The sequence below is a fragment of the Xenopus tropicalis genome, chromosome 6, assembly GCF_000004195.4.
Source record: "Xenopus tropicalis strain Nigerian chromosome 6, UCB_Xtro_10.0, whole genome shotgun sequence".
NCBI lineage: Eukaryota > Metazoa > Chordata > Amphibia > Anura > Pipidae > Xenopus > Xenopus tropicalis.
The window spans coordinates 152,195,273-152,221,600 of NC_030682.2; the positions used below are offsets into that span (position 1 = coordinate 152,195,273).

At 48.0% G+C, this 26,328-nt stretch overlaps 1 protein-coding gene across 1 annotated transcript; it reads right to left on the minus strand.

Annotated features, from left to right (window-relative positions):
• Positions 1 to 26,328, minus strand: LOC101735078 (tonsoku-like protein). Its single transcript, XM_031904119.1, has 13 exons — positions 26,192 to 26,328; positions 24,071 to 24,242; positions 23,857 to 23,971; positions 23,633 to 23,778; positions 23,334 to 23,486; positions 22,806 to 22,931; positions 19,510 to 19,687; positions 18,143 to 18,204; positions 17,960 to 18,049; positions 10,806 to 10,878; positions 10,557 to 10,720; positions 617 to 737; positions 1 to 404 (listed from the first exon to the last, which is right to left on the minus strand). The coding sequence occupies exons 2-13, from the start codon at positions 24,182 to 24,184 to the stop codon at positions 385 to 387; spliced, it is 1,362 nt and encodes a 453-aa protein (XP_031759979.1). The 5' UTR covers positions 24,185 to 24,242; positions 26,192 to 26,328; the 3' UTR covers positions 1 to 384.

Below are 26,328 nucleotides of genomic sequence, written 5' to 3' on the forward strand. Positions count from 1 at the left end.
TTGGCCAAATCTAGCCCACCCAAAGAATCCCATTGGCCAAATCTAGCCCACCCAAAGAATCCCATTGGCCAAATCTAGCCCAACCAAAGACGTTCTGCACAGACGGCATTTACACCACGCTGACTACTGAACTGGATTTATAGATCCCTATGGTATTCAGCCAGGTTACTTATTCTTTTCTCGGGTTCAGTTCGAGTGAAAGTTGGGGAAAACCTGCCAACAGTTCTCCCTTCTGTTCTATCGAGGCCTCTTTTTGAGAGTTTTTGAATGAGACCAAATCTGTTTGAGCAACTTATAATGCAAAATTCTCACCCCCCCCCCCTCCCCCAGCTCCGGCGGTTGCAGATGAGAAAGTCTTCCTACTCTTCCTCCTATAGGATCTCTTCAAGGAGGTGCAGCAGCTTCTGCAGAAAAGAAGGCGAAATAATTACCCAGAATCCCCGGCAGCAGACAGAGAGGAGCCCCCCCCTCCCCTCAGGGTACAAATACATGAAAATGACAAGGGGCAGATTCCTATGGGATGTTTAGAAGAGTATTTATCAGTGGGTGAAAGTCACCATTTGATAAATGTTCCACCTCCAAGCCGGCACCCTCAGATTTCCCCCCAAAATATTACCCTGACTGGCCTGAGCTTCCATCAGCAGGCTTTCTGTTTCATTGTAGAGCTTAAGGGTCTCCGGATTCAGAAGTTCCATGGTACCGAGCCATTCCCGGAGGCTTCCCAGGGGGGTGTCACCCTAATGTGGGTGCAGAGGGCAGTCTCTATTAGTGTTATGCCAAAATACAGAAACAAGCCCAATATACACCCTGATATACACACAAGTATTTATATTACTATTTATATTAGCCAAAGTGTAAATAACACAGTTAATAGTATATATATATATAGTACTGCTATCAAACAACAAACAAACAGTAACAGTACAGGCAAAGCACACACATTGGGAGGGGCAGTTATATAAATATTGTAAGAAATCGTGTATTTGGGTGCCATTATTTGTGATATATATAAATATATATATATATGTGTGTTTGTGGCTCTATTGTGTTATACACTGAGTATGGGGGGAGCTCTACTGATTACTAAACTGATTACTATAAACCAGTTTTTCAAGTTGCACCCGAAGCCAAATCTCCATATCTAAGGGTTTTTCTGTGGATGGTGGGACAGTACGTCTCAGAGAAGCCATAAAACTCAACAGTTACTGACCAATGGGCAAGGTGTGGTTTTTTATCAACCCCATCTGATCAGTTGGTATGTGGGGGGCAGTGGCTGAAAGGTGTATAAATGTGTGCTGGACAGAGCAACTTGGGGGGAGCAACTTGGGGGGAGCAACCTGGGGGGAGCAACCTGGGAGGAGCACCTGGGAGGAGCACCTGGGGACGGCATCAGAAGTGACCGGGCAGGATGTGAGACAGACCAGAGAGAAAAGGCCATGGCTAGAGAAAAGGAACGAGACCACCATGTTCTTTGTATATCGGTAGCTATAATGTAGATTTCTCTAGCGGCCCTCCTGTCAGTGCAGACGTTAGGGGTTTTGTCTGGGATCACCTCTGGAGGCAGGACAGAGAATTGAACTTAGTGGCTCCTGGTCCCTCCCACTGTATATAAGGCTCCACCCTCACTCCTCAGTTCTTTTGTCCTGCCTCGGAGGTGTAGGACAGTTACATATATCATTTTTTATTTTATTTTATTTTATACCTATTAACACAAGAAATATACTAGGACACATAGCTGTTCTAGTGGGACACTGGGACACGCAGAGCTGTCCATTGAGGTGCTGGCAGATGCCAATTGATTGCACTTGGGTACGCAGAGCTACCCCCAGAAGTGCTTGTAGGGGCAATACACAGGGTACGCAGAGCTGCCCAGAAGTGTAACCCCCAACGCCGGTCCACAGCAGGAGGCGCTGAAATGGCAGCGTTATAATATATAAAAAAACGGAGAGGTAAGTTCCCTGGGCCATATATATATATAAATAAACAGAGCGAGCCCTACCTGACTAACGCGGGAGAAAGCCCTGTTCGTAGTATCAGCGCCACGAGCGCACTTCCGGGTACTGGGGAATGCGCTCCTGGGATTCGCGCCAAACGTCGCGCGATGACGTCACTCTAGGCGCCCTTCCGGGTACTGGTGAATGCGCGCCCTACGTGAACGCGCTCCTGGGATTCGCGCCAAACGTCGCGCGATGACGTCACTCTAGGCGCCCCTGTACCGCAGGCACACAGCGCCATTACAGGAGCGCTCCCAAACGGCAGCATTATAACAAGAAGCTGCAGATCTCCTCTCCCCCACTAAAGGAGCACTCAATAATTGCTATACAGCAAGAGAGCCCTTATTAACAATAAGCACCATAAGAACAGCATGGAGAAGGCTGATTCACTCAAGGACCTCAGAGAGGTTATACAGTCAGCTAAAAAACAGAAAAAACCAGACAAACTACCTAAGTGCAAGGTATGTAAGCACTCCCTGAGAAAATCAGAGAGAAACTACTGTTCTGACTGCAAACCTGTCTCACAGACTCCTTCTGTAACTGAGCCACCTATTCTCTCCCCACAAGCATTACAGGCTCAGGATGCAGCCTCACTGCCAAACACCCCTCAGGCCAACTCCCCATCACCCCCAGCCACTGACCAACCTATAACACAGGCATCTATACCCATGCCCTGGGATGAGAATCCGCTGGCCCATACTTCTAACCAAGTACCAGCCCAGTTTGGGGAATTCCTACAGTGGATCATGAACACAGTACAACCCCAGGGGGGGCAGACTAAAGCCCGTGATAATAGGAAGCGCAAGGCCACAGTCACCCTACCTTCCTCCTCAGAATCAGAAGAAGGGCTAGCTTCAGACTCAGAGGCAGACGACTTACTCAGTCAAAATTCAGATTTTTCAACACATTCTCAACCCCAATCAGAGTCAGACTCTGATGAAGAGGGAACATCCTCTGCCTCCCCAGAAACCTCAAAAAGGTTACTAAGGGAGATGATGCAGACACTGGAGATTAAGGATGAGACTGTACCCCTATCTAGGGCTGATAAACTTTTGGGAGTTCAAAAAAAGTCCAAACTAGCTTTCCCAGTATTCAATTCCCTCACACAGGCAATTGAGGCAGAGTGGGCCCAACCTGAGCTCCGAATTGCGCTCACCCAAAGATTTTTCAAAACATACCCTGTGCCAGAGGAACACCAGAAGAGGTGGGATAGAGCACCTAAGGTTGATTCCGCAGTGGCCAGGCTATCTAGGCAAACTGCCATACCTGCTGAGGAGGCGGCATTTAAAGACCCCTTAGACCGCAGGATGGAATCCATTCTAAAACGCTCTTATACACAAGCAGCAGTGATCCTTAGACCCGCAGTGGCATCAGCAGGCTTAGCCCGAACAGCCAGACATTGGGCCTTGGAGTTAGCACATCATCCACCAGCATCTAAACAACAATTACAGCTGGAGGTGGACAAATTATCCACCACCTTGTCATTTCTAGCAGAATCCGCTCTAGAAATTACCAGATTAGCAGCCAAAGCGACTTCCAATGCAGTAGTGGCCCGCCGAGCCCTGTGGTTGAGGCATTGGACGGGAGACACTGCTTCTAAGAGGAGGTTACTATCACTGAAATTCACAGGAGAGTCCTTATTCGGACCTGACTTAAAACAAATCATATCTGACGTTACTGGGGGGAAAAGCACTTTCCTACCTACCGGCAAGAAACAAAAATGTGATTCCTCTAACAGATATTCTGGGAGGAGAGGATGGAACTCACAATCGAGACCATTTCGGCCCTTTCGTTCAGGATTCAGGAGCTCCCCAGCTGATCAGGGAGCAAGACGTGGCAGACCTACATGGCAGCAGCACGCCCGCAGCAATACCAAGAAACCCAATACTACCAAACCCAATTCAGCCTGACTCAACCAGGCAACCGGGGACACAAAACATTGGGGGCAGATTACAACAATTTCTGGGAACATGGGAAACACACGTTACGGACAAGTGGGTACTAACCATAATCAGCCAAGGCTACAGAATTCCTTTCACACCACAGCTTCCACAGGGAAGGTTTCTCCCATCATCCACTGCACCGCACAAACAACACTTACTTCAACAAGCGGTAAATACCCTACCACTTTCAGGAGTAATAGAGGATGTCCCGGAACACCACAGATACAGGGGTTTCTATTCCAACCTGTTCCTGGTACGAAAGAAGGAGGGATCCTTCAGACCAGTCCTCAACTTGAAACCACTAAACCCAATGGTCCTAAACCACAAATTCAAAATGGAATCCGTAAGATCAGTAGTAGCCGCCATGGAACCTCAAATCTTCATGACGACAATAGATCTACAAGATGCCTACCTGCACATACCAATATACCCAGCGTCACGCAAATACCTCAGATTTGCAATCAACAATTCACACTACCAGTTCACAGCACTACCCTTTGGGCTATGTACCGCACCACGAATTTTTACCAAAGTGCTTGCACCAATAGTGGCATACCTGAGAACCCTGGGAGTACACATCATACCATATCTGGACGACCTGTTAATAAAAGCACCCACGGCACAACAAGCAGTAAAGGACACCACCCTGTGTCTTCAAGTCCTAACGCAACACGGATGGTTGATCAACCACCGCAAGAGCTCTCTAACACCATCCCAGACGATACTATTCCTGGGCCTAATTTTCGACTCCAAGACACAAAAAGTCTTCCTAACCCAAGACAAGATCAACACATTAATCTTGACAACTCGAGCCTTCCTGACCAAGAACAGAACATCAGCAGAGGATTGTCTACGCCTCCTGGGTCTCATGGTATCGACCCTGGAAGCAGTACCATTCGCCAAATTTCACCTCAGACCATTACAGCTCGATTTCCTGAGGTGCTGGAACAAGAACCACCAGAACCTACAACAGGAGATCCATATTACTCAGACAACCAGGACCAGTCTTCTCTGGTGGACGGAGAACGACATCCTCCAACAAGGAAGGAGTTGGACAACCGCTACCTGGGAAGTGGTAACCACCGATGCCAGCCTCAGAGGATGGGGGGCAGTGTACAAAAATCTCACACTCCAGGGCACCTGGTCCAGAGAGGAAAGCCATTTACCAATCAATGTACTAGAACTCAGAGCAATTGCTCTAGCACTAGAGAACTGGTCAACAATTCTACAAGCTCAGGCAGTCCGAGTGCAATCCGACAATGCAACTGCAGTAGCTTACATCAACAAACAAGGAGGCACACATAGCAAAATGGCTATGCAGGAGGCCTCCAGGATGCTTACCTGGGCAGAACGCACAGTACCGAGCATCTCTGCAGTCTTCATACCAGGGGTACTGAACTGGTAAGCGGACTATCTGAGCAGAACAACCATCGACCACGGAGAATGGTCACTCAACGAGGAGGTCTTCCAACAACTAATTCGCAGGTGGGGGACACCGGAAATAGACATATTGGCATCAAGGCACAACGCAAAGCTACCACTTTACTGTGCCAGAACAAGAGATCCAAGGGCGGCGTTTGTGGACGCACTAGTAATACCATGGAACTTCAGGATGGTATATGCATTTCCACCGCTACCCATCTTACCCAGGGTAATCAAGAAATTGAAACAGTCCAGCACGGTCACAATACTCATAGCCCCGGACTGGCCGAACAGAGTTTGGTACTCAGATCTCATCAAATTGTCAATTGACAGGCCCTGGCGACTACCCCTTCGACCCGACCTCTTATCTCAAGGGCCAATAAAGCACCCCAACTTGCAGATGCTCCGATTAACTGCGTGGCTCTTGAAACCGAGTGGTGGCAGCGACAAGGATTTTCACAGAACGCCATAAAAATCTTCTTACGAGCCCGCAAGCAATCTACAGACAAAACGTATCATAGGGTCTGGAGGACCCTCCTAAATTGGTGCAGACACAGGGACATTTCTTGGAAGGATATCTCCACAATCGAGGTGGTGGAATTCCTGACGGAAGGGTTTCAGAAAGGACTGGGTTTACGCACTCTAAAGACCCAGATCTCAGCAATCACAGCACTGACACATTCTAAATGGGCTGAAGATCCTACAATCCAACAATTTATCAGGGGTGTTACCAGAACACGACCACCCCTCAGAGAACCCCTAGCAACATGGAATTTACCACTAGTCCTATCGGCACTACAACAACCACCTTTTGAGCCTTTATCATCATGTGAGCTAAAGTGGCTATCATTTAAAGTGACTTTCCTAATAGCGATTACATCAGCTAAACGAGTGTCCGAGTTGGCGGCACTATCCAGCAAGGAACCATGGCTCACACTTCACCATGACAAGGCAGTACTCAGGACCTCACCAGGGTTCCTGCCGAAGGTAGTTACAGAACGTCATATGAACCAAGACATAATTTTACCTTCCTTCTGTCCAAAACCGTCAAATGAGAAGGAGAGACTGCTTCATAAATTAGACGTGGTCCGGGCACTCCGGATTTACTTAAAAAGATCGGCAGACTATAGACAATCAGAGAGCCTCCTATTATCATATTCTACTACACAAAAAGGAAGAGCTGTATCAAAAAGAACTATAGCCCGTTGGCTAGTTGAAACTATCCATACAGCATACGACAGAACAAATGTGCCTAGACCGTTCGCAGTGAAGGCCCACTCTACACGGGCACAGAGTACCTCATGGGCACTGCAGAACTTGGCAACAGCAGACCAGATCTGCCGAGCAGCCACTTGGGTCTCACCAAATACTTTTATTAAGTTCTATAAGTTACGCTTCTCAACCAGCCGTGTTTGGCCGAAAAGTTCTACAAGCGGCTGTGGCATAGTGCCAGGAACACTATCCACGGCATACTAACAGTTTTACCCACCCAGTTAAGGGACAGCTTTGGAACGTCCCCTAACGTCTGCACTGACAGGAGGGCCGCTAGAGAAAAGGAGATTTTATACTCACCGGAAAATCCTTTTCTCGTAGGCCCGAACTGTCAGTGCAGTAAGTCCCACCCAGGCTGATTTAGTATGGGCACCGGGACCTCTCTTTTCGCTATCTCTCTACCTTATGTCTCTTGGCCTTCCTTCTATCTGTACTGTCTCCACCGACTGAGCTTACCAACAGAACTGAGGAGTGAGGGTGGAGATGAGCCTTATATACAGTGGGAGGGACCAGGAGCCACTAAGTTCAATTCTCTGTCCTGCCTCCAGAGGTGATCACAGACAAAACCCTAACGTCTGCACTGACAGTTCGGGCCTACGAGAAAAGGATTTTCCGGTGAGTATAAAATCTCCTTTTTGTCATTAATCTGTAAATGTAAATAATGTATAAATATTGTGTTTGTTAACTAATCATTTAAGTGTAACCATCCATTGATTTGCTACTCAATATATTCATTTTAATATACACTTATTCGTGTGGGTTATTTGTCTGCTTCTCAAAAGAACCGAAACCCTAGTAAGAGGGGTGATTAATATTATTATTAATATATTATTATTATATAAAGTCAAAATCTTACAATATATAAGGGGGGGCAGTAATGAAATAGAGAAAGTACAGGGAAGAGCGACTAAGCTGATAAAGGGAATGGGCTCAGTTATGGGGAAAGGCTGGCCCAGTTGGGATTGGTTACACTGGGGAAGGGGCAGTTAAGGGGGGGTCACTATATATAAATATATAAGGGGGGGGGCAGTAATGAAATAGAGAAAGTACAGGGAAGAGCGACTAAGCTGATAAAGGGAATGGGCTCAGTTATGGGGAAAGGCTGGCCCAGTTGGGATTGGTTACACTGGGGGGGGGGCAGTTAAGGGGGGGTCACTATATATAAATATATAAGGGGGGGGGGCAGTAATGAAATAGAGAAAGTACAGGGAAGAGCGACTAAGCTGATAAAGGGAATGGGCTCAGTTATGGGGAAAGGCTGGCCCAGTTGGGATTGGTTACACTGGGGAAGGGGCAGTTAAGGGGGGGGTCACTATATATAAATATATAAGGGGGGGCAGTAATGAAATAGAGAAAGTACAGGGAAGAGCGACTAAGCTGATAAAGGGAATGGGCTCAGTTATGGGGAAAGGCTGGCCCAGTTGGGATTGGTTACACTGGGGGGGGGGGGGCAGTTAAGGGGGGGTCACTATATATAAATATATAAGGGGGGACAGTAATGAAATAGAGAAAGTACAGGGAAGAGCGACTAAGCTGATAAAGGGAATGGGCTCAGTTATGGGGAAAGGCTGGCCCAGTTGGGATTGGTTACACTGGGGGGGGGGGGGCAGTTAAGGGGGGGTCACTATATATAAATATATAAGGGGGCAGTAATGAAATAGAGAAAGTACAGGGAAGAGCGACTAAGCTGATAAAGGGAATGGGCTCAGTTATGGGGAAAGGCTGGCCCAGTTGGGATTGGTTACACTGGGGGGGGGGGGGCAGTTAAGGGGGGGTCACTATATATAAATATATAAGGGGGGCAGTAATGAAATAGAGAAAGTACAGGGAAGAGCGACTAAGCTGATAAAGGGAATGGGCTCAGTTATGGGGAAAGGCTGGCCCAGTTGGGATTGGTTACACTGGGGGGGGGCAGTTAAGGGGGGGTCACTATATATAAATATATAAGGGGGGGCAGTAATGAAATAGAGAAAGTACAGGGAAGAGCGACTAAGCTGATAAAGGGAATGGGCTCAGTTATGGGGAAAGGCTGGCCCAGTTGGGATTGGTTACACTGGGGGGGGGGGGCAGTTAAGGGGGGGTCACTATATATAAATATATAAGGGGGGGCAGTAATGAAATAGAGAAAGTACAGAGAAGAGCGACTAAGCTGATAAAGGGAATGGGCTCAGTTATGGGGAAAGGCTGGCCCAGTTGGGATTGGTTACACTGGGGGGGGGGGGGCAGTTAAGGGGGGGGGTCACTATATATAAATATATAAGGGGGGGCAGTAATGAAATAGAGAAAGTACAGGGAAGAGCGACTAAGCTGATAAAGGGAATGGGCTCAGTTATGGGAAAGGCTGGCCCAGTTGGGATTGGTTACACTGGGGGGGGGCAGTTAAGGGGGGGGGTCACTATATATAAATATATAAGGGGGGGCAGTAATGAAAAGAGAAAGTACAGGGAAGAGCGACTAAGCTGATAAAGGGAATGGGCTCAGTTATGGGGAAGGCTGGCCCAGTTGGGATTGGTTACACTGGGGAAGGGGCAGTTAAGGGGGGGTCACTATATATAAATATATAAGGGGGGCAGTAATGAAATAGAGAAAGTACAGGGAAGAGCGACTAAGCTGATAAAGGGAATGGGCTCAGTTATGGGGAAAGGCTGGCCCAGTTGGGATTGGTTACACTGGGGGGGGCAGTTAAGGGGGGGTCACTATATATAAATATATAAGGGGGGGCAGTAATGAAATAGAGAAAGTACAGGGAAGAGCGACTAAGCTGATAAAGGGAATGGGCTCAGTTATGGGGAAAGGCTGGCCCAGTTGGGATTGGTTACACTGGGGGGGGGCAGTTAAGGGGGGGTCACTATATATAAATATATAAGGGGGGGCAGTAATGAAATAGAGAAAGTACAGGGAAGAGCGACTAAGCTGATAAAGGGAATGGGCTCAGTTATGGGGAAAGGCTGGCCCAGTTGGGATTGGTTACACTGGGGGGGAAGGGGCAGTTAAGGGGGGGTCACTATATATAAATATATAAGGGGGGGGCAGTAATGAAATAGAGAAAGTACAGGGAAGAGCGACTAAGCTGATAAAGGGAATGGGCTCAGTTATGGGGAAAGGCTGGCCCAGTTGGGATTGGTTACACTGGGGGGGGCAGTTAAGGGGGGGTCACTATATATAAATATATAAGGGGGGGCAGTAATGAAATAGAGAAAGTACAGGGAAGAGCGACTAAGCTGATAAAGGGAATGGGCTCAGTTATGGGGAAAGGCTGGCCCAGTTGGGATTGGTTACACTGGGGGGGAAGGGGCAGTTAAGGGGGGGTCACTATATATAAATATATAAGGGGGGGGCAGTAATGAAATAGAGAAAGTACAGGGAAGAGCGACTAAGCTGATAAAGGGAATGGGCTCAGTTATGGGGAAAGGCTGGCCCAGTTGGGATTGGTTACACTGGGGGGGGGGGCAGTTAAGGGGGGGGGTCACTATATATAAATATATAAGGGGGGACAGTAATGAAATAGAGAAAGTACAGGGAAGAGCGACTAAGCTGATAAAGGGAATGGGCTCAGTTATGGGGAAAGGCTGGCCCAGTTGGGATTGGTTACACTGGGGGGGGGGGCAGTTAAGGGGGGGTCACTATATATAAATATATAAGGGGGGGGCAGTAATGAAATAGAGAAAGTACAGGGAAGAGCGACTAAGCTGATAAAGGGAATGGGCTCAGTTATGGGGAAAGGCTGGCCCAGTTGGGATTGGTTACACTGGGGAAGGAGCAGTTAAGGGGGGGGGTCACTATGTATAAGGGGCAGTAAGGAAATATATATGTTGTACTGTACTGTAACTAACTACACTTTTTGCTTTGGATAGAGTCATCAATAATCAGAAGATGAGAGGGAAGTGATGTAACAACACAGGAAGTGATGTAATAACCCACATACCCTGGCATTCTTCAGGGTCACAGATGCGCCTTGAAGAATTAGCAGTTGGGCCACATAGAATCTGCCATTCAACAGGGCGTCATGGAGAGGGGTGATCCCCCCACACAAGTGCCCCCCTTGATCATTAATGTTGGCGCCTTTTTCCAAGAGAAGCTGCACAATATCTGGAGGGAGGAAGGGACAGGAGGAGTCACTATAACTGTTCCTAATGTTCTCTGCCTTCATTCCTTAGACTTATCTTTACCGTACCCAAGTGGCCATGGTTGGCAGCCTCGTGGAGGGGGGTCCAGCCAGAGTTATCTCTTTTCATGAGGGGGTGGCCCTGTATGGGAGCAACAACACAACAGGATTCAAAGGAAACATTGAACCAAAAGTGATCAAAACTCTGTATTTCCAGTAATTAGGTCTCTTCTATCTGCATTCTCCTCGCTCCCCCTTCAACGCTCAACGTTTAGGGAGATCCCACCTGGTAGGCACTAGGGACATACCGGCCAGCTTGGCCTCAGGGGTAGATCCCACCTAGGCACATACTGGCCAGCTTGGCCTCAGGGGTAGATCCCACCTAGGGACATACTGGCCAGCTTGGCCTCAGGGGTAGATCCCACCTAGGGACATACCGGCCAGCTTGGCCTCAGGGGTAGCACAGTAACATTTAGGGAGATCCCACCTAGGGACATACTGGCCAGCTTGGCCTCAGGGGTAGCACAATAACAAGATGAGTCCATCAAGTTCAACCTTTCAGCCTGAGGAAGGCCCACCAATTTACACTGGCTTTGGGGGAGTGGAGACATCTTTTGGAGGGTACAGTTCATCCTATTCTGGTAAATACCAATCAAAGGAACTTGGAATATTTCCATATGTCTAGGAGATTAAGACCCAGACAGGTTTGTTGGACATTTCTTCCAGTTACAAAAGATCTTCCACCCAGGATCAAAGACAATTCTATATCAAGATCCTTCTATCTAATTGTTTTCTATGATCTAAAATTTCAAAAATAGTCTTTTTGTCCCTTCAGCCCTGATTCTCCTCTACTTGGCTATTCTGGTCTTCACAAGACCTTGGATTTAGCCCATTGGGCCGGCCGGGGTTGGTTGGTATCGTTCCCACAGACTGAAAGAACAAACCAAAGTTGGGGCAATCTAGTTAAAATGTTTCCTGCAAGATGATTGGGTGAATCTCTTACCTATGGTGGATCTTGCTTACAACAATTCTATCCATTCCATTCTATTCCCATTCCTATTTCTGTTCCCAGCCCACCATGATCCCAGGGCTTCATAACGATGTAACTGCTGCAGAAGGAACACTTACTTTTTAAGGTCTCAATAAAGAGACTCTTCCAGAGAACTTACAGAAAGTGCAGAAACCTTTAGGGGCACATTTACTAAGAAATTATAAGGAAAAGTTGAGTTTTTTTTTCTTTATAGATATTTTTGAGATTTACGAATGGATTTTTGCCAGTACTCGATTTCTCTGATATTGTTTCTCAAAAAATGTGAGGTTTTTTTTTTAAATTTACCCTGAAAAATTAGAATTTTTTGAAAATAATCCCATAATTTGTGATTTATTAATGTTTAATTAACTTTTTTTGTAAAAAAAAAAAATCATCAGGTTTGATCTGTCAAGTACCTATGGAAACTTAGGGGCACATTTACTAATCCACGAATGTCCGAAAAGCGCCCGAATGCGTTTTTTTTCGTAATGATCGCTATTTTGCGAATGGCTATGAAAAAGTCGCGACAATTCACGAAAGTCATAATGGCTATGAAAAAGTCGTGACAATTCGCGCAAGTCGTAACTGCTACGAAAAAGTCGCGACGGTGACGAAAAAGTCGCAAAATGTTCGTTTCCAATCCGATTTTTTCCCGTTCGGGATTCGGATTCGTGGATTAGTAAATCAGCCCCTTAGAATAGTAGAGGAATAGAATAGTCAGTGACAGCCACATTTTCAAGTTATAATCCCCATATTGCTTTCTATTTCACCCAGTTTCAAGGAGAAGTTAATCCCCTCATTGCTTTCTATTTCACCCAGTTTCAAGGAGAAGTTAATCCCCTCATTGCTTTCTATTTCACCCAGTTTCAAGGAGAAGTTAATCCCCTCATTGCTTTCTATTTCACCCAGTTTCAAGGAGAAGTTAATCCCCCCATTGCTTTCTATTTCACCCAGTTTCAAAGAGAAGTTAATCCCCTCATTGCTTTCTATTTCACCCAGTTTCAAGGAGAAGTTAATCCCCTCATTGCTTTCTATTTCACCCAGTTTCAAGGAGAAGTTAATCCCCTCATTGCTTTCTATTTCACCCAGTTTCAAGGAGAAGTTAATCCCCTCATTGCTTTCTATTTCACCCACTTTCAAAGAGAAGTTAATCCCCTCATTGCTTTCTATTTCACCCAGTTTCAAGGATAAGTTAATCCCCTCATTGCTTTCTATTTCACCCACTTTCAAGAAGTTTATCCCCTCATTGCTTTCTATTTCACCCACTTTCAAGGAGAGGTTAATCCCCTCATTGCTTTCTATTTCACCCAGTTTCAAGGAGAAGTTAATCCCCTCATTGCTTTCTATTTCACCAACTTTCAAGGAGAAGTTAATCCCCTCATTGCTTTCTATTTCACCCAGTTTCAAGGAGAAGTTTATCCCCTCATTGCTTTCTATTTCACCCAGTTTCAAGGAGAAGTTAATCCCCTCATTGCTTTCTATTTCACCCAGTTTCAAGGAGAAGTTAATCCCCTCATTGCTTTCTATTTCACCCACTTTCAAGAAGTTTATCCCCTCATTGCTTTCTATTTCACCCACTTTCAAGGAGAGGTTAATCCCCTCATTGCTTTCTATTTCACCCAGTTTCAAGGAGAAGTTAATCCCCTCATTGCTTTCTATTTCACCAACTTTCAAGGAGAAGTTAATCCCCTCATTGCTTTCTATTTCACCCAGTTTCAAGGAGAAGTTAATCCCCTCATTGCTTTCTATTTCACCCAGTTTCAAGGAGAAGTTAATCCCCTCATTGCTTTCTATTTCACCCAGTTTCAAGGAGAAGTTAATCCCCTCATTGCTTTCTATTTCACCCAGTTTCAAAGAGAAGTTAATCCCCTCATTGCTTTCTATTTCACCCAGTTTCAAGGAGAAGTTAATCCCCTCATTGCTTTCTATTTCACCCAGTTTCAAGGAGAAGTTAATCCCCTCATTGCTTTCTATTTCACCCACTTTCAAGGAGAGGTTAATCCCCTCATTGCTTTCTATTTCACCCAGTTTCAAGGAGAAGTTAATCCCCTCATTGCTTTCTATTTCACCCACTTTCAAGGAGAGGTTAATCCCCTCATTGCTTTCTATTTCACCCAGTTTCAAGGAGAGGTTAATCCCCTCATTGCTTTCTATTTCACCCAGTTTCAAGGAGAAGTTAATCCCCTCATTGCTTTCTATTTCACCCAGTTTCAAGGAGAGGTTAATCCCCTCATTGCTTTCTATTTCACCCAGTTTCAAGGAGAAGTTAATCCCCTCATTGCTTTCTATTTCACCCAGTTTCAAGGAGAAGTTAATCCCCTCATTGCTTTCTATTTCACCCAGTTAAAGGGGAAGTTTATCCCCTCATTGCTTTCTATTTCACACAGTTTCACGGATAAATTAATCCCCTCATTGCTTTCTATTTTACCCACTTTCAAGAAGTTAATCCCCTCATTGCTTTCTATTTCACCCACTTTTAAGAAGTTAATCTCCGCATTGCTTTCTATTTCGCCCAGTTTCAAGGAGAAGTTAATCCCCTCATTGCTTTCTATTTCGCCCAGTTTCAAGGATAAATTAATCCCCTCATTGCTTTCTATTTCACCCAGTTTCAAGGAGAAGTTAATCCCCTCATTGCTTTCTATTTCACCCAGTTTCAAAGAGAAGTTAATCCCCTCATTGCTTTCTATTTCGCCCAGTTTCAAGGATAAGTTAATCCCCTCATTGCTTTCTATTTCACCCAGTTTGAAGGAGAAGTTAATCCCCTCATTGCTTTCTATTTCACCCAGTTTGAAGGAGTAGTCAATCCCCTCATTGCTTTCTATTTCGCCCAGTTTCAAGGAGAAGTTAATCCCCTCATTGCTTTCTATTTCACCCAGTTTCAAAGAGAAGTTAATCCCCTCATTGCTTTCTATTTCACCCAGTTTCAAGGAGAAGTTAATCCCCTCATTGCTTTCTATTTCGCCCAGTTTCAAGGATAAGTTAATCCCCTCATTGCTTTCTATTTCACCCACTTTCAAGAAGTTAATCCCCTCATTGCTTTCTATTTCACCCACTTTTAAGAAGTTAATCCCCTCATTGTTTTCTATTTCGCCCAGTTTCAAGGATAAGTTAATCCCCTCATTGCTTTCTATTTCACCCAGTTTGAAGGAGAAGTTAATCCCCTCATTGCTTTCTATTTCACCCACTTTCAAGGAGTAGTCAATCCCCTCATTGCTTTCTATTTCACCCAGTTTCAAGGAGAAGTTAATCCCCTCATTGCTTTCTATTTCGCCCAGTTTCAAGGAGAAGTTAATCCCCTCATTGCTTTCTATTTCACCCACTTTCAAGAAGTTAATCCCCTCATTGCTTTCTATTTCACCCACTTTCAAGGAGTAGTCAATCCCCTCATTGCTTTCTATTTCACCCAGTTTCAAGGAGAAGTTAATCCCCTCATTGCTTTCTATTTCACCCAGTTTCAAGGATAAATTAATCCCCTCATTGCTTTCTATTTCACCCACTTTCAAGAAGTTAATCCCCTCATTGCTTTCTATTTCACCCACTTTCAAGAAGTTAATCCCCTCATTACTTTCTATTTCACCCAGTTTCAAGGAGAAGTTAATCCCCTCATTGCTTTCTATTTCACCCAGTTTCAAGGATAAATTAATCCCCTCATTGCTTTCTATTTCACCCACTTTCAAGAAGTTAATCCCCTCATTGCTTTCTATTTCACCCACTTTCAAGGAGAAGTTAATCCCCTCATTGCTTTCTATTTCACCCAGTTTCAAAGAGAAGTTAATCCCCTCATTGCTTTCTATTTCACCCAGTTTCAAGGAGAAGTTAATCCCCTCATTGCTTTCTATTTCACCCAGTTTCAAGGAGAAGTTAATCCCCTCATTGCTTTCTATTTCACCCAGTTTCAAAGAGAAGTTAATCCCCTCATTGCTTTCTATTTCACCCACTTTCAAGCAGAAGTTCATCCTCTCATTGCTTTCTATTTCACCCAGTTTCAAGGAGAAGCTCATCCCCTCATTGCTTTCTATTTCACCCACTTTCAAGGAGACGTTAATCCCCTCATTGCTTTCTATTTCACCCACTTTCAAGGAGAAGTTTGTTTATCCGCTCATTGCTTTCTATTTCACCCAGTTTCAAGGAGAAGTGCATCCCCTTATTGCTTTCTATTTCACCCAGTTTCAAGGAGAAGTGTATCCCCACATTGCTTTCTATTTCACCCAGTTTCAAGGAGAAGTTAATCCCCTCATTGCTTTTTATTTCACCCAGTTTCAAGGAGAAGTTTATCCCCTCATTGCTTTCTATTTCACCCAGTTTCAAGGAGAAGTTAATCCCCTCATTGCTTTCTATTTCACCCAGTTTCAAGGAGAAGTTTATCCCCTCATTGCTTTCTATTTCACCCAATTTCAAGGAGAAGTTAATCCCCCCATTGCTTTCTATTTCACCCAGTTTCAAGGAGAAGTTTATCCCCTCATTGCTTTCTATTTCACCCAGTTTCAAGGAGAAGTTAATCCCCCCATTGCTTTCTATTTCACCCAGTTTCAAGGAGAAGTTAATCCCCCCATTGCTTTCTATTTCACCCAGTTTCAAGTAGAAGTTTATCCCCTTATTGCTTTCTATTTCACCCAGTTTCAAGGAGAAGTTTATCCCCCTCATTGCTTTCTATTTCACCCAGTTTCAAGTAGAAGTTTATCCCCTTATTGCTTTCTATTTCACCCAGTTTCAAGGAGAAGTGTATCCCCACATTGCTTTCTATTTCACCCAGTTTCAAGTGAAACTTAAACACATTATTGTTTTCTAAGAACGAGCGCCAATGCTCCTAATATGGCCCTTGGAGCACTTCTTGTTTGGAAACAATAAAGAGGATTCATGGAAATGAACGTCCGTTTAGAGTTGAATTTTTTGAGTTTCAACAATACTTTCAACTCTATAAATTCGGAATTTTTGAATTTGTACAGATGATTCAAGCATTATCGTGACATTTTATAAATACAACAATGATCGAGTTTAAAACTAATTTATCCAACCTCGAGTTTATGTGACTTTCAAGGCCAGAAAACCAGAGTTTTAGGAAATGTGCCCCTAAATATTTTACAAGGAAAAGATCCCAACACTGAATTCTCTGTTGGAGAGAAAGAATGCGTTACGGCCCGTAGTGCAGAGAAGCCCATAGATTGCCAGTACTAACCGCTTAGATGGAGCAGGAGAGCCCAGCCAACTCCGGTCTTCACCGATGCCCTTTTGGGGCCCCTGAACTTTCTGCCGTGCAGTTGACAGGGATCCTATGCACAGTCAAGGTTAGTCCAACTACGCGGTACAATAGGCATTAGGCAAAAGCAAGGTGAGAGTCAGGCAAATGGTCAGAGGCAGGCAGTAAGGATTCAGTGTCAGGGACAGACAAGGAGTCAAAAACCAGACAGATAATGGTGGCAAAGGCTTTAGCAAGGTCAGGATAACCCTGAGCCAGTTGGAGCATAGAAAAGCTGCAAAGAATGCTATTCACTTGGAATTTCTGTGCCAAAGTCAGCACGTCCGACGCCAACACCACTACAGGACCCGCCCCCTGAGGGGGGATTAGTTCGAATTAATACTTAAGCGCCTCTACCTATTAAAGATAGTAAAAAGCACTGCTTTGATTCAATTAGAAAGTTGGAGACGCGACTGCCCTAATAGTTATGTATAAACATTGGGGATCGGCCGCACTCTTGTCTCCATTTGTGTCACATGTTCTTCTGTGTCAGACTTCCTGCTCTCAGATATATCCTTCAGGGCCCGGGCATGAGTCTGCTCAGTGTGCGCCTCTCTCCCCCTCCCATCAGAATTCACTCCCCCTCCCATCAGAATTCACTCCCCCTACCATCAGAATTCACTCCCCCTACCATCAGAATTCGCTACCAGCCAGAGCTGCAGCACGGAAGCTACTGAGACCAAGCTAAAATGGCAGCTGCTATTTTAAACAGAGGGAGCTTCTAGGGCAGTTACTCAGGCAGGTAAAGCTTTCTGCAGAATAAATATAGGGTTCTAGGTGGCGTTACTGTGGCTAATCTGTTGGCAGTAAAATGGCAAAATGCCTTTCCTTCCCCTTTTTTTACTCTTTTTGTTAGTTTTATGAATTTGGCCCTTGATTAGTCCTTGTGTGACATTAGCCTGAAAACTGAGGCAATGTGCAACCCGCAGGCTGACAATCCGCCCCGTGTGTTGTTACCATCTCTAGCAAGTTCTTGACTGAGTCGATCTTGCCACGAATACAGGCGCGGTGCAGCGGAGTCTCGCCCTTCTTATTCCGTTGGTTCCACTGTCAGACAAAAAAATCACAAAAGTAATTAAAGTGCAACCCTAAGAGCTTGCAGTCTCCTTATATCCCATCATCCTTTGGGCCCTGTCTCACCCGGTTCACTTTCCGCCTGTCATGAGCAAATATTCCGTAGAATTCAAGATCCTCGTCATCGTCTGCGTAGAGGCAAAAATCACTGATTAATATTTTAGGTGACAATAAAATGACAAGAGAGATCTGAACATCCTGCGGTTTCCTGATAAGGGGTCTCTCTGGAATTCAGAGCACTGAGCCTAAAGACATTTCAACATTTAGGTATTCTCTGTGATGGCAGATAAATTTAACGTTAGCAGTCAGTATATTCATATATATATATATCTCCAGTTTGAAAGTTCAGCAGCTATCTGGTTGCTAGGGTCCAATATACCCTAGAAACCAGGCAGTAATTTGAATGAGGAACTGGAATGGGCTGAATAGAAAGTAATAAAAATGAACAATACCAAAACTGGAGCCTCACAGAGCAATTGTTTTTGGAAGCCAGTGCCGGGGACTGATGGATTGTGGGAGAGTACTGATCCCTGGGCCTTAGGGGGTTCCAGACGCGGGCCCTTGGCCACACCCTTCTACTGAATATGCAAAATAGAAGATATTTTGACATTCTCATGTGAAATGAACCCTCTCGCTACCCAATGGAACAACTTGGTCATTCACTTCTGCTTTACAGGGTGCAACACACAATTTTAGCATCATTGCAACAGAGTGGGAACCCAGCGCCCGCAGCAATTGCCCCTGGGGCATTAGGGCTTTTCAGAGTGGGGATTGCGTCACTTCTCCTGCTTCCCTGTCTACATGTACTTCATTCAGCAGAGGCAGGAGCTTTTATTGAAGATGAAAGGCAAAGAGGGAGAGAGAAAAGGAGGCACAGGCATTAACTGAGCTGGAGAAATGGCAGAGAGAGACTGGCAGAAAGAGAATGACAGATAGAGACTGGCAGAAAGAGACTGGCAGAAAGAGAATGGCAGAAAGAGAATGGCAGAAAGAGACTGGCAGAAAGAGAATGGCAGAAAGAGAATGAAAGAAAGAGACTGGAAGAAAGAGACTGGCAGAAAGAGACTGGCAGAAAGAGACTGGCAGTAAGAGACTGGCAGAAAGAGATTGGCAGAAAGAGAATGGCAGAAAAAGAATGGCAGAAAGAGACTGGCAGAAAGAGACTGGCAGAAAGAGAATGGCAGAAAGAGACTGGCAGAAAGAGAATGGCAGAAAGAGACTGGCAGAAAGAGAATGGCAGAAAGAGACTGGCAGAAAGAGAATGGCAGAAAGAGAATGGCAGAAAGAGAATGGCAGAAAGAGACTAGCAGAAAGAGACTGGCAGAAAGAGACTAGCAGAAAGAGACTGGCAGTAAGAGACTGGCAGAAAAAGACTGGCAAAAGATGGGAGACATTGGCGGGCATGGGCACTAAGGCACAAAGTGAGGTCTCACCACTCAGTTGCAAGTCACTTTCCCGCAGGGGTTCGCTGATCTCCATCTGCTCCTCCTTTACAGCACTGCCCACCCTGCCCGGGTCCAACAGCAGCTCCTGTAACATTGCCTTTGTTTGTGTGTATTCTGGGTCCCCAGTCTCCTCCTGCAGGGCCAGCAGCTGGGTCAGAACCTCCCTCTGGGAACCAGGAACAAAATCATTAACTCGGCTCCTATCTACCCCCACCATGGGGTACTGGGGGCACAGAGACATGGAAGTAACCCCAAGTCAGAGCAGCAAGCAGTATGGCAGCACCCACTCATATAAATATACATGTCAGTAAAAGTGTGCGGCAGCACCCATGCCTGGGTGTCTTACTGAGTATGTACTGTGTATAGGTCCGTGCCACCCACAAAGCTGTTGTCCTTGGCACAGGCCCTCGGGTACCTACATATAAATATGCCCCAGTAAAAAGTATTTACCCAATACCCAGAGGCACAAACACCCCCCCCCAGCCCAATAAATAGTGACTGTCTGTGGCACCTTACAGCCCCCCCCGGCATTCCCAGTACCCAGAGGCACAAACAGCCCCCCCCCCCAGCCCAATAAATAGTGACTGTCTGTGGCACCTTACAGCCCCCTGGCATTCCCAGTACCCAGAGGCACAAACAGCCCCCCCAGCCCAATAAATAGTGACTGTCTGTGGCACCTTACAGCCCCATGGCATTCCCAGTACCCAGAGGCACAAACAGCCCCCCCCCCCAGCCCAATAAATAGTGACTGTCTGTGGCACCTTACAGCCCCCTGGCATTCCCAGTACCCAGAGGCACAAACAGCCCCCCCAGCCCAATAAATAGTGACTGTCTGTGGCACCTTACAGCCCCCCTGGCATTCCCAGTACCCAGAGGCACAAACAGCCCCCCCAGCCCAATAAATAGTGACTGTCTGTGGCACCTTACAGCCCCCCCTGGCATTCCCAGTACCCAGAGGCACAAACAGCCCCCCCCCCAGCCCAATAAATAGTGACTGTCTGTGGCACCTTACAGCCCCCCTGGCATTCCCAGTACCCAGAGGCACAAACAGCCCCCCCCCCAGCCCAATAAATAGTGACTGTCTGTGGCACCTTACAGCCCCCCTGGCATTCCCAGTACTCAGAGGCACAAACAGCCCCCCCCCCAGCCCAATAAATAGTGACTGTCTGTGGCACCTTACAGCCCCCCTGGCATTCCCAGTACCCAGAGGCACAAACAGCCCCCCAGCCCAATAAATAGTGACTGTCTGTGGCACCTTACAGCCCCCCTGGCATTCCCAGTACTCAGAGGCACAAACAGCCCCCCAGCCCAATAAATAGTGACTGTCTGTGGCACCTTACAGCCCCCCTGGCATTCCCAGTACCCAGAGGCACAAACAGGCCCCCCCCCCAGCCCAATAAATAGTGACTGTCTGTGGCACCTTACAGCCCCCCTGGCATTCCCAGTACCCAGAGGCACAAACAGCCCCCCCAGCCCAATAAATAGTGACTGTCTGTGGCACCTTACAGCCCCCCCGGCATTCCCAGTACCCAGAGGCACAAACAGCCCACCCCAGCCCAATAAATAGTGACTGTCTGTGGCACCTTACAGCCCCCCTGGCATTCCCAGTACCCAGAGGCACAAACAGCCCACCCCAGCCCAATAAATAGTGACTGTCTGTGGCACCTTACAGCCCCCCTGGCATTTGCCAGAACCCACAGATTGCCAGTCCGGGCCTGGTATCCATCCATCTTTGGCTACTGACAGGGAATATATCACATCAGGGCCGCCATCAGAAATCAGGGCCCCTCACAACAAAATTCTGGGCCCCCCCTCCTCCCATGCCCCCAATGGCCCCTCCCCCAGTGACCCCTCCCATCAATACAAACGACACACAGACTTTGGTAACCAGGGCCCCCCTAAAACATTTGTGGCCAGGGGCTACATTTTGCATTGGTGCCAGAACAGGTGCCCCTTAAAACATTGCTGGTCCTCCCCCAAATACTATGGCCCGCTCCCGCTGCTTCCTCCCGCTCCCCCCCCACATCCTTCAGCTCCCCCACCAGTATCCTCCGGCTCCCCCCCAGTATCCTCCTGCTTCCTCCAGCACCCCCCAGCATCCTGCTGCTTTCTCCAGGGCCCCCCCCAAATCATCCTCCAGCTCTCCCGCATGCATCCTTCAGCTGCCCCCCCCAAGCATCCTCCAGCTCCTGCCCAAGCATCCTCCAGCTCCCGCCCAAGCATCCTCCAGTTCCCCCACCCAGTGTCCTCCTGCTTCCCCCAGGGTGCCCACAAGCATCCTCCTGCTTCCTCCCGCTCCCCCCCGCATCCTTCAGCTCCCCCGCCAGTATCCTCCGGCTCCCCCCCAGTATCCTCCTGCTTCCTCCAGCTCCCCCCAGCACCCTGCTGCTTTCTCCAGGGCCCCCCCCCAAAGCATCCTCCAGCTCCCGCCCATGCATCCTCCTGCTCCCCCACCCAGCGTCCTCCTGCTTCCCCCAGGGTGCCCCCCAAGCATCCTCCAGCTCCCCCCAAGCATCCTCCAGTCCCCCCCCAAGCATCCTCCAGTCCCCCGCCCCAGCATCCTCCTGCCCCCACCCAAAGTATCCTTCAGCTCCCCCAGCATCCTCCAGGGCCCCAGAAGCATCCTTCAGCTCCCCCCAAGCATCCTCCAGTCCCCCCACCAGCGTCCTCCTGCTTCCCCCAGGGCCCCCCCGAAGCATCCTTCAGCTCCCCCCAGCATCCTCCAGGGCCCCCGAAGCATCCTTCAGCTCCCCCCAGGACCCCCGAAGCATCCTCCAGTCCCACCCCCAGCGTCCTCCTGCTTCCCCCAGGGCCCCCCCCCGAAGCATCCTCCAGGGCACCCGAAGCATCCTCCAGTTCCTCTCCCCTGCGTGCTCCGACTTCGGTGACGTCCTCTGCTATTTCCTGGTGCTCCCTGCTCCATCTGCGCTTATATAAGGTTGCGCCCCGTACGTGTGACGTCACTAAGCACGGGGCACAACCTTATATAAGGGCTGATGTAGCGGGGAGCACCAGGACATAACGGAGGACGCCAGCAGTGAGAGGGCCCGGAATTGATTAAAGTTAAAAACGTCCGGGCCCGGGACGACTGTACCCCCTGTGCCCCCCTGATGGCGGCCCTGTATCACATACACTTTGTATGTACCTACCCAGTCTCTCTTCTTCAGCTGAACCCTAAGACTTTTTGCAGGATTTGGTTGAATCCGAGTAATATGTGTATTTCACAGCTGGCAGAGGAGCAGTGGGAGGAGCAGTGGGAGGAGCAGTGGGAGGAGCTTACTTACCTGCAGCACAGTCTCTCCTGCCCGCCTGGCACACTGCAATGCATTGGAAAGGCAACTCTGTATGTCTGTGTGCCCTCGCCCATCCTCCTCATAACACTGAGCAATTTTCAGCCAAGTCTTGCATTCCTGGGGAGGGACAGTTCATACTTAGGTTGGATTTATCTGGTCCAATAACCATTTAGATTCCAGGAGGGACAGAAGAACAGATAATTCTCAGAAGGGACCCATAACACCAAAAGGTTTAGTACTTAGGCACCAGTATATGGTCATGGCCTGGAGAAAAAATATTATTCTGCTTCAAAATGATTTAGCCAGTGAGTAGGATGTGGCTGCATTATGGTGCCACCCAGACAGCTGCACCGGGAGTCACTATGTAACCCCTGCATCATCCCATAAGGGTGAAGACACACTGTGCTACTAGTAGCAGCTACTTGTTGTGGCTACTAAAAAAGATAATGTTGATCATTTAATGATAACTAGGTTCTTGTGCCCAGGGGCTCCCCTATTCCAATGGGTGAAAAAACCTACCTCAAAAAGATCTCTATTCCCCAGGTCCAACTCGGCCCGGTAATGCTCCACGGCCTGTCTGTAGTCCTTAAGGTCAGTAAAGATGGTGGCTAAGGATACGTGTATAACAGCCAGTTCCCGCTCCGGCCTCCCCAGCGTCTCAGCGCAGTTCAGCTGGTACAAGGGGAGAAATATAAGCAGCAGAACAAGATGGCAGCAGGTTCTGAGAGGCACAGGGGAAATGCCTGTGTAGCACAGTAACCAAGGCCATACAGCACTAACATTATATAACAATGGAATTGTGGGTTTGTGGTACCTACCTGCATTCTGTATTTCTCTATGGCTCTTGTGTAGCAGCCAACTTTACAATACAGGTCCCCGAGCTGCTCATACAGACACAGCGCCCCCTGCTGATCCTCTTCGCTCAGCTCAGACAGGGACTCCTCCAGGCGGCAACCTCTGATGGCTGCAGGGAAGGAGCAGGGAGGTCACTCGTGGCACTAAAGGCAAATAGGAAGCATCTGGGGGTGCCCTGAGCTTTTACCGTATTTAAGGTTCCTGCACACGATATCTCTGTCCGTCAGATCCCGAGAGCCCAGGAGGAAGGATTTCTTAAGGGAACGTTTTCCAGTAGATAAATCCCCCAGGGCCAGTAACGCCTGAAAGAGATGAGGGATGGAACCCATGAAGTGCCCCAATGCAAAGCTGTTAGCAATTTCCTAGGTTCTATGATGCCCCCTGGCACTCTCACCCCTTACCTGCCCAATGCCACTATAGCAATCACTCTCCTTCTGTCTGTGGCACATACGGCGGGCACATTTCCGAGCCGACTCCCAGCACCCTATGGCCTGGGAATGCTCCTTATTGCGCATATGGATGCCAGCCAGGGTGAAGTTGGCTCGGTACAGGTCCTCGTCCAGCTGGCACTGCCTACAGGATGGCACAGAGGCGGCAGTTAGTACTCACAGACAGACAGACAAGCCACAGACAGAATGATGGAATTGCTGCAGGAAGCTGGCCATACGCAAACAAGCAGATCTTTGCTCAATATAAAAACTTGGGCTGATCCAGTTGTGCCTTTGGCTCTTGGGCCAAACAACAGGATCACCTTTGGGATGATGCCCACTTCAACCAGCCAATGCGGTCCAGATGGGATTTTTAAATCTGTCCAATGGATCTGTGGCTGATTTTCAGCTGGATGACATTTAAATAAGCCTGTCAGGGTGCCCTATACACCAGCCAATATACAGATGGACTGAGTCAGTGGCTTTTATTGGTTCATGTATGGCCACCTATATTGGCAGGGTTAGAAGGCCCCGTACATAGGCCAATAAGTGTCCCTGTGTTTGGGGCTGTCCAGTGAGCCTGCCCAACCGAAATAGATGCCCATACTTGCACCAATAAAAGATGCCAGTCGGATGATTCCAATGTCACCCAGCTTAAGGTGGGCATTTGAGAGAAAGACCCTCTTGTTTGCCAACCTTGCCAAATGAGTGTGCATGGCCAACACAGGCAAGAGACAGACAGGGAGACAGAGACAGTACAGAAATCAGAGTGTTGGAGCCACAAAGAAAGATCAGTGAGGGGTCTGTGTTTAGGCAATGAAACAGAGGGTATGGGGTGCAGGCCGGGACTGGGATTTTAAATAGTCCCTGGCATTCCCAGTACCCAGAGGCACAAACAGCCCCCCCAGCCCAATAAATAGTGACTGTCTGTGGCACCTTACAGCCCCCCTGGCATTCCCAGTACCCAGAGGCACAAACAGCCCCCCCCCCAGCCCAATAAATAGTGACTGTCTGTGGCACCTTACAGCCCCCTGGCATTCCCAGTACCCAGAGGCACAAACAGCCCCCCCAGCCCAATAAATAGTGACTGTCTGTGGCACCTTACAGCCCCCTGGCATTCCCAGTACCCAGAGGCACAAACAGCCCCCCCAGCCCAATAAATAGTGACTGTCTGTGGCACCTTACAGCCCCCCTGGCATTCCCAGTACCCAGAGGCACAAACAGCCCCCCCAGCCCAATAAATAGTGACTGTCCGTGGCACCTTACAGCCCCCCTGGCATTCCCAGTACCCAGAGGCACAAACAGCCCCCCCCAGCCCAATAAATAGTGACTGTCTGTGGCACCTTACAGCCCCCCCGGCATTCCCAGTACCCAGAGGCACAAACAGCCCCCCCCCCAGCCCAATAAATAGTGACTGTCTGTGGCACCTTACAGCCCCCCTGGCATTCCCAGTACCCAGAGGCACAAACAGCCCCCCCAGCCCAATAAATAGTGACTGTCTGTGGCACCTTACAGCCCCCCCGGCATTCCCAGTACCCAGAGGCACAAACAGCCCCCCAGCCCAATAAATAGTGACTGTCTGTGGCACCTTACAGCCCCCCTGGCATTCCCAGTACCCAGAGGCACAAACAGCCCCCCCAGCCCAATAAATAGTGACTGTCTGTGGCACCTTACAGCCCCCTGGCATTCCCAGTACCCAGAGGCACAAACAGCCCCCCCCAGCCCAATAAATAGTGACTGTCTGTGGCACCTTACAGCCCCCCTGGCATTCCCAGTACCCAGAGGCACAAACAGCCCCCCCCCCAGCCCAATAAATAGTGACTGTCTGTGGCACCTTACAGCCCCCCTGGCATTCCCAGTACCCAGAGGCACAAACAGCCCCCCCCCAGCCCAATAAATAGTGACTGTCTGTGGCACCTTACAGCCCCCCTGGCATTCCCAGTACCCAGAGGCACAAACAGCCCCCCCCCCAGCCCAATAAATAGTGACTGTCTATGGCACCTTACAGCCCCCCTGGCATTTGCCAGAACCCACAGATTGCCAGTCCAGGCCTGTATGGAGGGCCCAGGGCCACAAGGAAAGAGACACAATTACTCAAAAATAACGATGCTCTCCGAGATGTAGTCGTTGCATTCCTCGGTCCAGTTCAGCTGATCATACAGGAGTCCCAGGTCCAGGTACAGTCGGGCTCGCTCAGGGACTTTTCCTAAGTGACAAATAATGCCCTTGTG

Coding starts and splice junctions, on each gene's coding strand:
- LOC101735078 (XM_031904119.1), bottom strand. CDS start 24,184: ATGCGCAATAAGGAGCATTCCCAGGCCATAGGGTGCTGGGAGTCGGCT. Junction 22,932..23,333: donor GGAATAGAGATCTTTTTGAG/GTAGGTTTTTTC, acceptor GTCCCTCCCCAG/GAATGCAAGACTTGGCTGAA. Junction 10,879..17,959: donor TCAAGAACTTGCTAGAGATG/GTAACAACACAC, acceptor GCTCCCATACAG/GGCCACCCCCTCATGAAAAG.